This window comes from Parasteatoda tepidariorum, chromosome 2, assembly GCF_043381705.1.
Source record: "Parasteatoda tepidariorum isolate YZ-2023 chromosome 2, CAS_Ptep_4.0, whole genome shotgun sequence".
Lineage (NCBI taxonomy): Eukaryota > Metazoa > Arthropoda > Arachnida > Araneae > Theridiidae > Parasteatoda > Parasteatoda tepidariorum.
The window spans coordinates 3,976,046-3,989,859 of NC_092205.1; the positions used below are offsets into that span (position 1 = coordinate 3,976,046).

At 30.3% G+C, this 13,814-nt stretch overlaps 1 protein-coding gene across 2 annotated transcripts in view; it reads left to right on the forward strand.

Moving 5' to 3' along the window:
• The window catches only part of LOC107441952 (uncharacterized), a 333,761-nt gene that overhangs the window by 238,084 nt on the left and 81,863 nt on the right, over positions 1–13,814 (forward strand). For both annotated transcript variants that reach the window (XM_043044432.2, XM_043044433.2), the window contains exon 2: positions 11,009–11,143. In XM_043044432.2, the coding sequence (XP_042900366.1) occupies positions 11,009–11,143 (135 nt within the window). The remainder of the gene's footprint in view (positions 1–11,008; positions 11,144–13,814) is intronic.

Genomic DNA, 13,814 nt, shown 5'->3' on the forward strand with positions numbered 1-13,814 from the left:
TACTTGTTTGCTCCTACTACATAGGCTGTAAGTAGATACTGGTACTTTCTACTACAAAGCACTCAGCAGTTGCTCAGATTTGCAGTTGCTCAGATTTCTACATAAATGTACTTCTTACTTCGGTTGCTTAGTATTTCGTAAACAACCTGTACACATATATTCCTACTACGTACTGAAAGTATATGCTGCTGCTTTCTGTTAAAAACCAGAGGTATTACAGATAAACCATTTACATAACGGCACTTCTAACTTCTGTTACAAAGTATTTGTAAGCCAGATGCATATATACATACACAGCACTAGATAATTCCCCTTCTACCCTTGATTTGAAAGAATTTGTTTGTCATTTGCACAAAAAAATCAGAACACTAAGAGAGAAAGCAGTTTTGAAATCTTTTCGTTTGACAAAATGTTGCTTTTTCCTTATCTAAATGTGTCATGAGTAGATGGTATGGAACAATTCTGGAGAATACGGTTGGCTTGGTTGCGAGTTTTCCTGTAGAAAAATATCATTTTTTCATACATTAAAAGAGATTGATTTAACCATAAAAATTTCGGATGCTCAATTTCATTTTACGATGATAATGTTCATTATTTACTTTAGATAATCCTTGAAAGCTGCAATAGATGAAAATGAAAATAATTAAACGTTTATTTAATAATTAGAAAACGTAATATACATAAACGGTTCTCTTTATTTAACATGAAATATAGGATGGATGACTGGGTTGTTGAATGTGTTGTAGGCAAAACTCACTTACTTAATCCTTAAAGCATTAAAATTGTTGTGGCTAAAAGAAAATATTGCTGTTTATTTAATTAGTTTCAGCATGAAGACGGGGAAAAACACGCCTTTGGCCATTCGTGTTTTGATTACTAAAGAAGCACATTTCAAAACGCGTTAGGACTACTCGCAATGAGGAAGCAAATCATAAGACGTCGCTTGAATGCAGCTGGTTTGTGTTCATGGGTACCTGTGAGAAAAAAATCTCTTTTGTCCAAACAAAAAAGAAAAGGTGATCCTATTGAAATTTGGAAGTACGAAGCATGAGCAAATACAGATTGGAAGGTCTTTTAAAGTGATTAACCTAAATTTAATTCGTTTGGAAGTGATAGTTGGCGTTTTATTCGTCGTCCAAAAGGTGCCGGAATGGATCCTCAGTACCGACGATTTACAGTAAAACACTGACACGGATCAGTAATGGTTTGGGGAGCATTTTATCCTAATGACATGTACACATCGTTGAAACTATGGATCAATATGTTTATTAAAACATTTTAGAGAAGTTCACACGATACCTTATGCTCGTAAAAAATGCCTCATAAATGAATTTTTCAACGGGATATTGATCCTAATCATATCTCTAAAATTGTTACAAAGTTGATTTGCAGCTTTAGAAAAATAAAAATTTTGAACTAGCCGTGTCAATCACCTGACTTGAATCCAATAGAACACTTTTGGGAATTCATCAGTAGATAAGTCGGGGCACCGAAGCATTCTTCAAAAGCAGAACTCCTTCAGGATTTTCATTCGAATTCATTGAATAAATTGAGCTAAGTAAAAGACGCAGACGAGGCAGAATTATATTTCAACACATTCGATGTGCTATACTACTCTGTATTTAATTAAATTCATGTTAATTAACATTCTCGCTTATGTGGAGGTACTTAGCTCAACTTTAAAGCGCCATTTTGCTTATAAACTGTCGGTTGGCGCTGACGTCATTGGCCACATGTGTGAACCTTCGTGATCCTTTTCTTCTTGAAATGCAAGTACCCAATTTGGAGTTGATGATATTTTTTTTATGTTATTGAATTACATCATGAAGTAAATAAATATATTTAATTTCATATTAAATAATCCATGATGATGAATATGAAAGCAAACAAATTGTTATAAAACATTTATTTTGAATTCATAACTTCATTTAATTTAGCGTAGATTTTTTGTCTGATGGTTTGTTGTTGGACCCATGTGTTATTTGCCAGTTAAATAACAATCGTAGAAAAATCAAAACACTACTTGTAAGCAAAACGCAGATCAACAATCTTACTAAAGTATTAGGAAATGCTAATCTCAAAACTCAAGAAGAACTGGATCACATTTAATGTCTAAGCGATGGAAAAGAATCCGAGGAAAGCAAGCAATTATGTAAATGAGGAAGGCGTCATCAGCGTGGCAATATATGAAGGTCTGCTTCCTAGCTTACGAGATTATTTCTGTTCGGAACCCTTTTCACTGGATGAAGTGAAATGAAATAGGCACAAATACATCTCTCTGTCCTTCTCAAGAAATAACAGCGTTTTTATCGCGTTCTACAAGAATGAGCTAAAAGGAATAAAAGCGGACTCACTTCTGAATAAATTCCATTTCCTATCGAGTTCATTCTGTTGCCATTCTTAAAAGAGAAATCTAGAATGATAAAATGAATTTGAGAACTTAATCTGGAAGATTGTAGCCGAGAGAAAAAACAGAATTTAGTTTTTCATTCTCTTTTTTTTTATTTTGTTAATAATAAAAAAAAGCGAAAGAAATCGAATTTTATGTATTTTTTTTTCTTTAATTTTAAGAGTGTGTGCTTCAAGACATAAAACAGTAAAATGGTTAAGAAAGAGGTAAAAAAAAATATTTTTTTCAATCAATGAAAATTTTTTCTATTGCTTAGGATTAAGCAAAATTTATTTAAGATAAATTAAATTTATGACCCATAAATGTTGAACTTCCGTTGAATTTAAAATTAAATTTCAGAAAGTTATTTTATATTCTAAAGATTCACCTGCGTCCCACTGAATAATAATTATCCCTAACTGTTAGAGTTTAGTGATGCTTTTCCATTGGATTTAAAGTCTTACTATTTAAATAGAAAACCTCTTTCAACTTTTATCTTGACATATACCTAAGTAAAAGTTGAAGAAGGCTTCAATTTTAAGAAGGCTTTTTCTTGTTGGATATTTTTATTTTTGTGCATCTTACTCATTTATCTATTTCTGATTTTTTTTCTTCCCTTTTTATCAAAACAGTCCTAGTGCCGAATTAAGCGTACGCGGGGCCCTAGGCCATTCAAATTTTTGGGGCCCTTAGATTAAATTTTTTTCTCGTATATTTTTTATTTGTATAATAATAATACTTTTAAATAATAATTAAAATAAGTAATAAATAAATGTGATTAACATTATGTAAAAAATTATTGTATTTTAATAATATATATTTGAAATTGATTTTTTTTTAAATCATTGTTTTTCTTAATTTTTTAAAATTTATTTTCAAAAAATCAATTTTAAGGGGGCCCTTAATCATTGGGGGTCCCAGGCCATGGCCTAGTCTGGCCTAATGGGTAATCCAGCACTGTACAGTCTACATCACGCCATTTATACTCTATTGCTAGTTAAGAGAAACCCATTATCCCAATGGAGAGAGCCTGTTTACATCAAAGTGCATGCCAAATGGCTGCCAAGCTCCCAGCGCGAAGGTATATCAATATCGCCTATTCTTGAAACGACGATGCTCAGTCTTCTTTTTCGCTTACTCTTTTAAATCGTTTGAAATGAGGAAAACAAAACTTATTGAATTATTAATTAATTAACGAGCAATGAGAATTTATAAAAAATGATATTTAAAAATCGTAACAAATATACGTCTTTCTGTTCGCATTTAAAGACACTGATGAAAGAATAATAAATATTGTTTCTTGCAGACGATTTTCTTCTACAGCAAAACTAAAGTAAAAATTCTTTATATCTTATTTGATTTGTTAAGGACAAGTCATCTTCTGACACGCCATTTTAGTGGTCCCATCAAATAAAATGCTCTTTTAACGTTGTAAAGTTATATAGTGCTCAAGAATGAATGTTCTCCTTATTTACCGAAATGTGTCGCCAAGTCGAGGATTCCAGTAAGACTACGCAACTATAACCTTTTTTTTCATAATTCTATGATATATATCGTAAAAAGAGCGAATTAAGTTTCTGTTTGACATGTTTAACTTTTAAAAGCTTTAATATTGTTTTGAAAACATATTTGTTTAATTTGATAACTAAATAAAGGGAACTATATGCATTCGCGGATGATTACTTAAATCTTTTACCCACAATGGTATTTTCTTAACTTTCAACGGAGTATAGTGTGATCTCATGAGTATGATTCCTGTCAGCGATGGATTTCAATTACCGAATATCTACTTCGGATTAGAAATGAAATACAACTTTCTCAGTTTTTTACGACATTCACATAAATGTACAGTGTGCAAAAATAAATAAATAAATAAACGAACCACCCTGAATAACTTTTGATCTAATGATCGGATCTTCTGGTTCTAAAACTCAATCTTAATGGTTGGGAGAAACTACTTCAATTATTCTAATTAATTATAACAGACGATAATTTAAGTAACGAAATCAAACACAAAAACGTACTTCCTCTAAATAAACGGGTCTTTTTTCGACGGCTTTGGATTTTGGACCCTATATTTCACAAAATACAGGGCGTAGCCGTAATCTAGGTAAAATGCCCCCCCCCCTAGATCGTTCAGGGGAGCGGTTCAAAAGTTGGACCCCTTAATATTAATTTTACTTTTTGTGTATTTCTCCATATCTCAAGAAATTTTTAAACAAATCGAAAAACCTTTGCTCACAATTATAAAATTCGTTTTTCCAAAGATGATTCTAAGTAAAAAAAATTGCTATTTCTAAATATTTATTATTTTTTTAATACTTTAATTAGTAATAACCAAAAAAATTTTGAATGTAAGGTATACAATTTTTTGTATAATTTTAAAAACTGTAACTTAACATGGCAAAATACAAAATTTGTGAGAAATCGGTCGAATAGTTCCTGAGAAATCAAATTTTAAATATACGACTTTTTTCAAGATCTGGTAATTTTAGATAAAAATTCATTCAGGATGGTCCATCTTTTTGTGCTCTATACAATAGGATGCATCAAAGTAACTTTACCTAACTATGAAGTTTTATTGGTAATTAGAAAATGTAAAGTTAGTTGATCTATTTTGATTTAAATTTATTATAAATAAGACTAGAGATACACAAAGTCGATTCTTTTTATTGATTCCTTAATACTAGTAACAGTGAAAAGAAACCTTTTCTGCTTACCAGAGAAATAAACAAATTAAAAATTTCATTTCGTTGTAAGGAAGAAACATCTCTACTTGACTCTTTTGCATTTTGAACTACTCAATGTTCTTATAAGAGGGGTATAAAATACATTTAAATGAATAGGAAAAAGAACATATTGTTATTTTAATGTATATGTTACGGTTTTTGTGTCAAACAGTTGAATTGGCAGGTTTAGAGCAATATCTAGTCGTGTTCTTAATTTTATTTTAATGCTTGCATAAACTAAAAATGAATGAGCTGCAATACGGTTTCTTTTAAAATAAAAACGAAAACGGAAGAAACTAAACGTTGAGAATGGTTATCAGAGAAACATACTTCATTTTCAAGTTGGTTATTTCTACTCGATTCGAAGTACTGACAGAATTTTTCATAAATTAATATCCTTTTCATAATTCATTTATTATATTGTTTCCAAGAAATATTGTTTTGAAATATCTTTCTTCACAAGCATTTCAATTTAACAACATTTCAATTAATAACAGAAATATTAAATGAATATTTGATTATTAATTGGATGTAAATTTATTTGCAGATTTTGAAAATCATTACTGGTTAAAAAATTACTAACTTTTGGAACCTCTGTAACAGTAACTTCCATTTGGGAAAATATCATATATAAAGATATATCATATGTATCCCTAGAAAATATCATATATATCCCTAGAAAATATCATAAATAAAGGATACCGTTTTTATAAATGACTCAATTTTTTGTCTACATATAAATAATTACTACAACCCTTTCAAAAGTAGAAAATAAAACTCGCTAATACTTTCATATATAATCCTTCTGCCTTCTTAAAGGTACAGCGTAAAGCCCCCTAATACTTTCATATATAATCCTACTGCCTTCATAAAGGTACGAGGAAAAGCCCCTCTAATACTTTCATATATAATCCTATTGCCTTCTTAAAGGTACTAGGTAAAGTCCCCTAATTATTTATTTAACTGAAGAGCTTTTGCTGGCAAATGCACAGACACAAAGTAACTCTCTTAAGAATTAACTATGTTAACTTGTTCTTAATGTAATGTAAGAAAACTTACTTGTCTGAATTTTCTCATTCTCCGGAAACTCTTAATTTACCAGTTCCGTAAATGCTTTCATATCTTTGTCTACCTAATTTCATCATTGTTTACGCTAACAATTAAAGCGTTCACACATAGCGCGTTATCATAAGATAAACAACTACTCTCAAAAAGAACAGCAAATACTCTTCTTGACAATTTTTAACACCACATCTACACACCGTTCCCCGCAAAGTGTCATTATGGGACGTAACACAGATTTTAATACAATCCAGGAATTCCCTTTTGCGTGAATAGTTAATCACCCCAGTAATGATAATTGTGAAGACGAGGGATTTTCCTCGGTCATAATAACTCCAAGGACACCCCACAACTCTGAGCTGTACCACCGAGAATAATACACGTAATGGCTAATGGCCTCTTTGGGTTAGGGTTTCAAAATGCGTATAATCACGTACAAGTTTATTTCATGTGTATTTTATAGAAACGTGATTGTTTGTACAATTCTACAATAAACGCTTTTAGGCTATCGTAATTCTATTAGGATGAAAGTAGTAGTAAAAGGAGTGCTCGATGCCTGGGCTTTTCGAAATAATTGTTCTACCTTGAAGTTAGTACGGACCTCCTTTAGTATTCGCCTGGAATTAGTCTTAGGACATTAATGGCACTGTAGAGGAAACAAATTCGATAAGGAACTGCTAACCGTAGTTACAAATCTAAATTGAGTTCTATTCCCACTGAAATATATCTAAATAATATTACGTTTCTGCATATGTTTGAAATTGTCTGTTCAGAGAGTTTGTAGGAATTTTTAAGATATATTTATTCAAAATTTTGAATTTGTTTTATTTTAAAAACAATAATAGCGTTATGAAATAATTTTTCTTTCTCAAACAGTATATAATAATATATTTCCTCTACTTCACATTGAATCAGAGATTATTGGAAATGCAAGTTTGGACAAAAATAGTGTAAATTATAAAAGAAATTTCGCCAAATGCATGATAAATAATGCATCTGGATGCCCCATTTATAATACTTATAAAACAAACGATTTCTTGTTAAAGTTCTGATACTGTTAATAAATTGATATTATAAAAGATACTTAAATGCAGAAGTATGTAAGAATTTTGTAATTATTTTTGAAAACAATCGAATTTATATTTTAATGCCCTAATTTAATATTTTAAATTTAGTCTTTTAAAACACAAATATTACAGTTCCCAATTAAAGAGTGATGTTTGAAATTAAAACAACATTTTATAGCCAACAATGCTCTTCGTCTATTGAATGTGTGAAATTTGACAATGTATTTTTTTTTTTAATTTGGAAAAACAAAAATATCTCCCTGTGCACCAAGGAATATCACACAAGGCCCGAAGGTACAACAGAGGTACAGCATAGTACATAGTAACATAAAATTTTTACGTGATATTAAAAACAAGATTAAAAGAAAGAAGAAGAAAAAAAAACAGAAGAAAGAGAGAAATTAAATGACTAAATGGATAAATTTTACAAAATATCAAAAGGTACAAATTGCCCCGCTTTTGGTAATTTATAACTTAATTATATCGAAATAAATTTCAGACGTGATTTCAGAATCTAAAAACCTTGCTGTTTTAAAAAAGAATTTAGAGTTGTCTTTCGAAGCTCTGTCGCCAAGGAAAATAAAAAGCATCGTAAAAGTGCCTTACACTTGAAGCAATGCGAATATTTTAATTATGTATATAATCTTGCAGTAAAGAATTTAGAACAGGCAGATAACTTAAATATTTTAAACGTTATTAAAATTCTTTTAAAAATCGTTAATTTCTCGACATTGTTCCACCTAAATGAAAATTATCAAAAATCACTGCCTTATTCTCAGTTTTTGCAAATTTTGATGAGCTCAAGTAATGCAGTATTGGAGTAAGTTCTTAAATATTAAAGAATGAGAGCACGAATGCTTTTCATTTACACAAAACTGTGCCTTTTCTTAGAGTTGACGTTTTGCGCCATTTTCAAAGACAGCGCTTTGCTTTAGATAAGCTAATCTTCACTTAACAGTCATGTCTAACTGTTGCAAACTCGCAGCAGTCATAAAAATAGCATGTTGTTCGCAAACAAAAAGCATCATTTCATATGACGACGGAGCTTTCGAAAAAGAGCCATCACTGGATTGACAATTCGGGCACATTTTCATTTCACCGATGCAAATTAATTCGGCTATTTTGTTTATTTTTGTCTTAATATTTCATTTTTCTTTTAAAAAATCGCCGTCGACTTTAAAGTTAAAATAATAATTTTAAGAAAAAGACAGTTGCGTTTACTTGAGTGCAGTGACTTTATATTGGCGACTTAATCACCTGTGCCGGCGAGGTAAGTACCCACTATCTAATAATATTTTTAAAAAGAGAACATTAAAGAATCCGCTCGCCAGTTTTTAAAGCAATCTGAGCTAGAAAAAAATGAGTGATTTTATTTCCTAATGGGGGAAAAAAAGAGTTAAAATTTTCAAAGTGTTAAGTTGAACATATTTTGAATAAATGCTTACAAAATACGATTTAAAAATGTTTCCTTGCATTGGCTGTTGATAAAAGTATAGATTGAAAAGATGAAAACCAGGTGGCACAGTATTGAATAGGAGGAGAACCTTTAAACGTGACTTTGTGTAAGAATCGATCCATCATCCCCTTTAACTTTTCGGGAAAAATTGCAAAAATGTATAACAGGCGCTCGGGGCTTAGCTATTTTTCCAAATCAGAAAAATCGAAGAAAAAAAAAGTTTATTTTTCCACATGAAACAGTAACACAAACGAGTTCGTAATTCTCTTTCAAATTTTTTTTTTATTAAGTTAGAATGCGTCGGACAAAGTCTATTTTCATTGATTTTTTTTTTAGCCGTCTCCAACATTCGAGAGTCGATGTGATTCTAGAAAGAACTGAATAAAAGGGAAAAAGTTGTGACATTAAACACAGGTTGCTTCAGTATTTTTTTTTCTTACTTTTTTCCCTTTCAGTTTTAGACTATTTGAACCATGGAAGTCTACGGGAGAGATTGGATTTATTTCGAAGGGAATGTGATTTCGTTCCTTTCATCAAATCGTACAGTATGAAGTAAAAAGCCTAAATTCAGCTGTCCACCCACTGGAAATATTAAAAAAATATTTTTTTTTTTCAGTTCAAGGAAATATTTGAATTTAAAATTCCCAGTTTTTCTATTGTTAAATTATTCAAGCAACGATATTTTTTGTTATAAATAGAATATGGCGGCGGTTTCCAATTCTTTTCGGCTACAAAACTCTGGAACGATTTTCTTTAACGAAACCCTTACTTAATAAAGCTTGCTAGCAAAGTAAACCGAAGCTAACCAAAGTAAAACTACTAGTTTTAATTTGAAAATAGTTAAGGAAAAGAATAAAAAAAGTATTTCTTTTCATCAATAATAGTCTTAAAATGTGGTGCTTTATCAGACAGTTATACTTATACATCAGAAGTGGCTTCTAGTTAAGCTTTGTTTATGGTTTATGCAAAAGCTTGACATAAATAATTTGAACTTTGATTTTTGTGCAAAAGCAGTACATTCTGATAAGAACTTTCGTTTTCGAGCAATCGCTTTGTGACAATCTTGGCATAACATAGTGTGACATCCACTTAAAATGTTCTCACGTGAACTTCTTAATCGGTCATGAGCATTCTGCGATGCCCTTCTCGTGACTTAATACAATCCTAAAGGGTGTCGCAGAAATCTCTTCTGGATTTCGGAGACTATCACGCTTGTCCACTTTTCATTTTGGCAACCTGTACATATCTCTGAAATAAATATAGGATTGAAATCACTGTTCTTTATCACAAAGCTTTAAATTCGCAATTATTGAATAAAAATATTAAAATAGTTAAAAGAGGATTGATAATCTAGGTGGTGAAACAATATTCAAAGTATATTTCTAATGAACCAAAATTTTTTATTGCTTTTTTATCTTTTCAAATTTTATTCGCTTAAAGTAAAATCGATTCAATGTTGAACCCTATTAGTGATTTATGTTATAATATGTATCAGCTCATTGAACTTCATCACATTTTCGTGTAAGGTGAGCCTTACAAATATGTAAATAAATTGAAGAATAATTAATTTTCACTTGAAAAATAATTAAGCAATTTAAGAATAATTAATTAATGGTTCAACTTGAAAGCTGTATTAAAGTTACAGCAAATTTAAACGATATTAGGGGTTTCTCTAATCGTGTTATAGTCTCTCCAACGTGCACTCTCAAAAAAAAAAAAATCAGTTCAACGTTGAAACGGTATAAATTTGCTTCAACCTCAATAAGAGCTTATATTGAACAATATTTCTATTGTGGAATTGAACCTTATCATCGTGTAGTCTAGCTTAAAAATGACGATAAAAAGTGCACCTACAATGTTACAGCAAACTACAATGTAGTTCAACCCCGCTTCAAAATTTCTGAATTACCCCTAATCGATCGTACGATCAAAATTACTTTTATGTCATATTTCGAAATTTTTAATATTAGTAAGTATTATTTACACATTTATAAGATTAATAAATTTATTTACACATTTTTAAGATTAGTAAGTATATATTTACACATTTATAAGATTAGTAAGTATATATTTACACATTTATAAGATTAATAAATTTATTTACATATTTATATTATTTTAAAGTATGTTTGCACATTTATAATATTAGTAGGTATTATTTACACATTTATAACATTAATAAGTATATTTACAAATTTATAATATATTAAGGTACATTTATACATTTATAATACTAGTAAAGTATATTTACAAGTTTATGAATTAATGTTTAAAAATGCATATGAAATGAAAGTTTTCTTTTCAGGATGGGAGCCGGGGTCAGTTAGAAACTCTAGCCACGAGGTACGCCGACGAGCTTCGCACCCACTATAAAGACGTCCTCGCTAGGCTGGAAGAAATCAGGAAACGAAGAGTTGCCATCGACTTCCCTCCCCTTCCGGTTAGTTTATTCTTTATACAAACATTTATTTGAAAATAGTTCATTTTTAAGATTTATGAAGTTGGCATTGTGAATTGGAAACTAAAACTACACACACTCACTCACTCACTCACTCACACACACGTGTATATGTATATATGTATATGTATATATGTATATGTATATATGTATATGTATATATGTATATGTATATATGTATATATGTATATATGTATATGTATATGTATATATGTATATGTATACATGTATATATGTATATGTATATATGTATATATATATGTATGTATATATGTATATGTATATATGTATATATGTATGTATATATGTATGTATATGTATATATGTATGTATATGTATGTATGTATATGTATGTATGTATATGTATGTATGTATATGTATGTATATTTATGTTCCGGTCAATATGAATAGTCGGTTATTATTAATACTAATGGGACAATATTAAAAATAACCAAGTAAGCCAATTAAAGTAAATAATTTACGCGAATTTATCACATTAATATATAATCCCATTATATCTTATTATTAATAATAACGAATGGAGTTAGGTCAATGTCATTCTTTCGCGTTTTCATTGGGGATATTTCCCCAATGCCACGTGATCTGCCACGCCAACTGCAATCGCCAAGGCGCCAAATTGATTTTAAACAGGAAAAATTTTAAAAAAAAAAATTTTTTTTTTATGGCGGGCACTTAGGGTTTGTCCCATTGGCCACAGAACTGCTACTCTCTTCTCGTTACCCAGTGGGCACCTGTGTCAAAGCAACGGCGGTGGAGCAGCGTCGCCCACGTCACACAACCACAAACCCGTTTGTAGGGCGGGTCACATTCACGCAAAGAGGAAAGGACATAGAACACAAAGAGAGAAAGAAATATCTATGCCCTGAGCAGGATTCGAACCCTCGGCCAAGGATTCCGCAGTCAGACACGCTAGCCACTCGGCCGCCTGGTCGGCAATTTAAAATAATTAAAAGATGAAGATGTTTTCCGGGGGGTGACTACGAGTTATACCCCTCGAGTTGGTCCCTGTCTGTGATGTTTTTATTAATTCCTCGCGAGCCGCTGCCGGAAGTTGCCACAGATCACGATACGAAAATCTCCACTTTTTATTTCTCATTTTGCCAAAAGAAATTGTTATTAGTGGTTATTATTAATAATAACCGATTAAAGTGAATAATTTACACTATTTCTTACTTTAACTAAAAGAAGCTGTTATTAATAATATTGACTGGTAAGTATTAGTATTACCGGATTTATTACTTAAACATACATAAAATTATATGTTTTGATGTTAAGTCAAGATTGAAGCAGTTCATCGCATAGAAAAAAAAGATTCTAGTAAAATTACCGTTCTGTATAATAATGACATTTCCGGTTTAAAAGAAAAACAACATAATTTTGGTTACTTAAACTATTTATTTGGCACATTTTCCGTTCATATGTTGAGGATTTCGAGGAAATTCTAGCTTTTAAAAATCATACTACTTAATATCATACATTAATAGTGAAAAATATAAAAGTAAATTTATCAGAATAAATGAGTTTTTTGCTATAGTCTAAGGTATCATGATAAAATTATAAATGCTACCAAATTTTATCACATGTTGTAAAACCATAATCTACTGTTAATTTTACAAAAATAATTACCAAAGCGCGTCGGTAGAAATTACCGAGCTTTTTAATGTTCCCATTGAGCCAGAAACACCGAATATTCTACCTTATTATTTCAATTTTGAACATTCGTTTTTTCTCAGTGAACTTAATTTCAAAACTCTTCATTGATCACTTCATTATTTTTTTTTTTTATCTCTTCATATTTATGTATCTATAGAATGCGCAAAAAGGAGAGAGCTTTTTTAAACTTCTGATGGAATAGATTCGATTTTCATGTTCAATCTTAATGGTTCGAAGACCTAATTATGTTCATTAATGCATACAAACCATATTTTAAAACATAAAACTTACTTTTTCTGAATAAACTTGCCTTTTTAGCATAGATTTAGATTTCCGATCTCACATTATGCAAAAGATTGACAGGAAGGGAAACCATTTAAAGCTAAGATCCCCTTAATATCATCTAAGCATATCAATTTTTTTATCAAGTCATATTTTTAAATTTATATTTCACGAAAAAAAATTATATATATACGTAAGTTCAAAATGAAGATAAAACAAAGGAAAATTATAGACAAATGCAAAAGGGGAATGAAACTTATTATTTTTCTTAACTTTCTTCGTGTTTTCTTGCATTTATTTATTTTGTTGTATATATATATATATATATATATATACAACAAAATAAATAAATGCAAGAAAACACGAAGAAAGTTAAGAAAAATAATAAGTTTCATTTATTGCGCATAAGCTGCAAGTAAACAGAACTCATTAGATAAGTTCAAAATGAAGATAAAACAAAGGAAAATTATAGACAAATGCAAAAGGGGAATGAAACTTATTATTTTTCTTAACTTTCTTCGTGTTTTCTTGCATTTATTTATTTTGTTGTATATATATATATATATATATATATACAGTCAGACCTCGATATAGGGTCATCCGCATATAAGGTCACTTTTCCAAAGTCCCGGCTCACTGAATAGGAATTCTTTGTTACAGATTATCGGATATATGGTCAATAACGCCAAATCAGGCC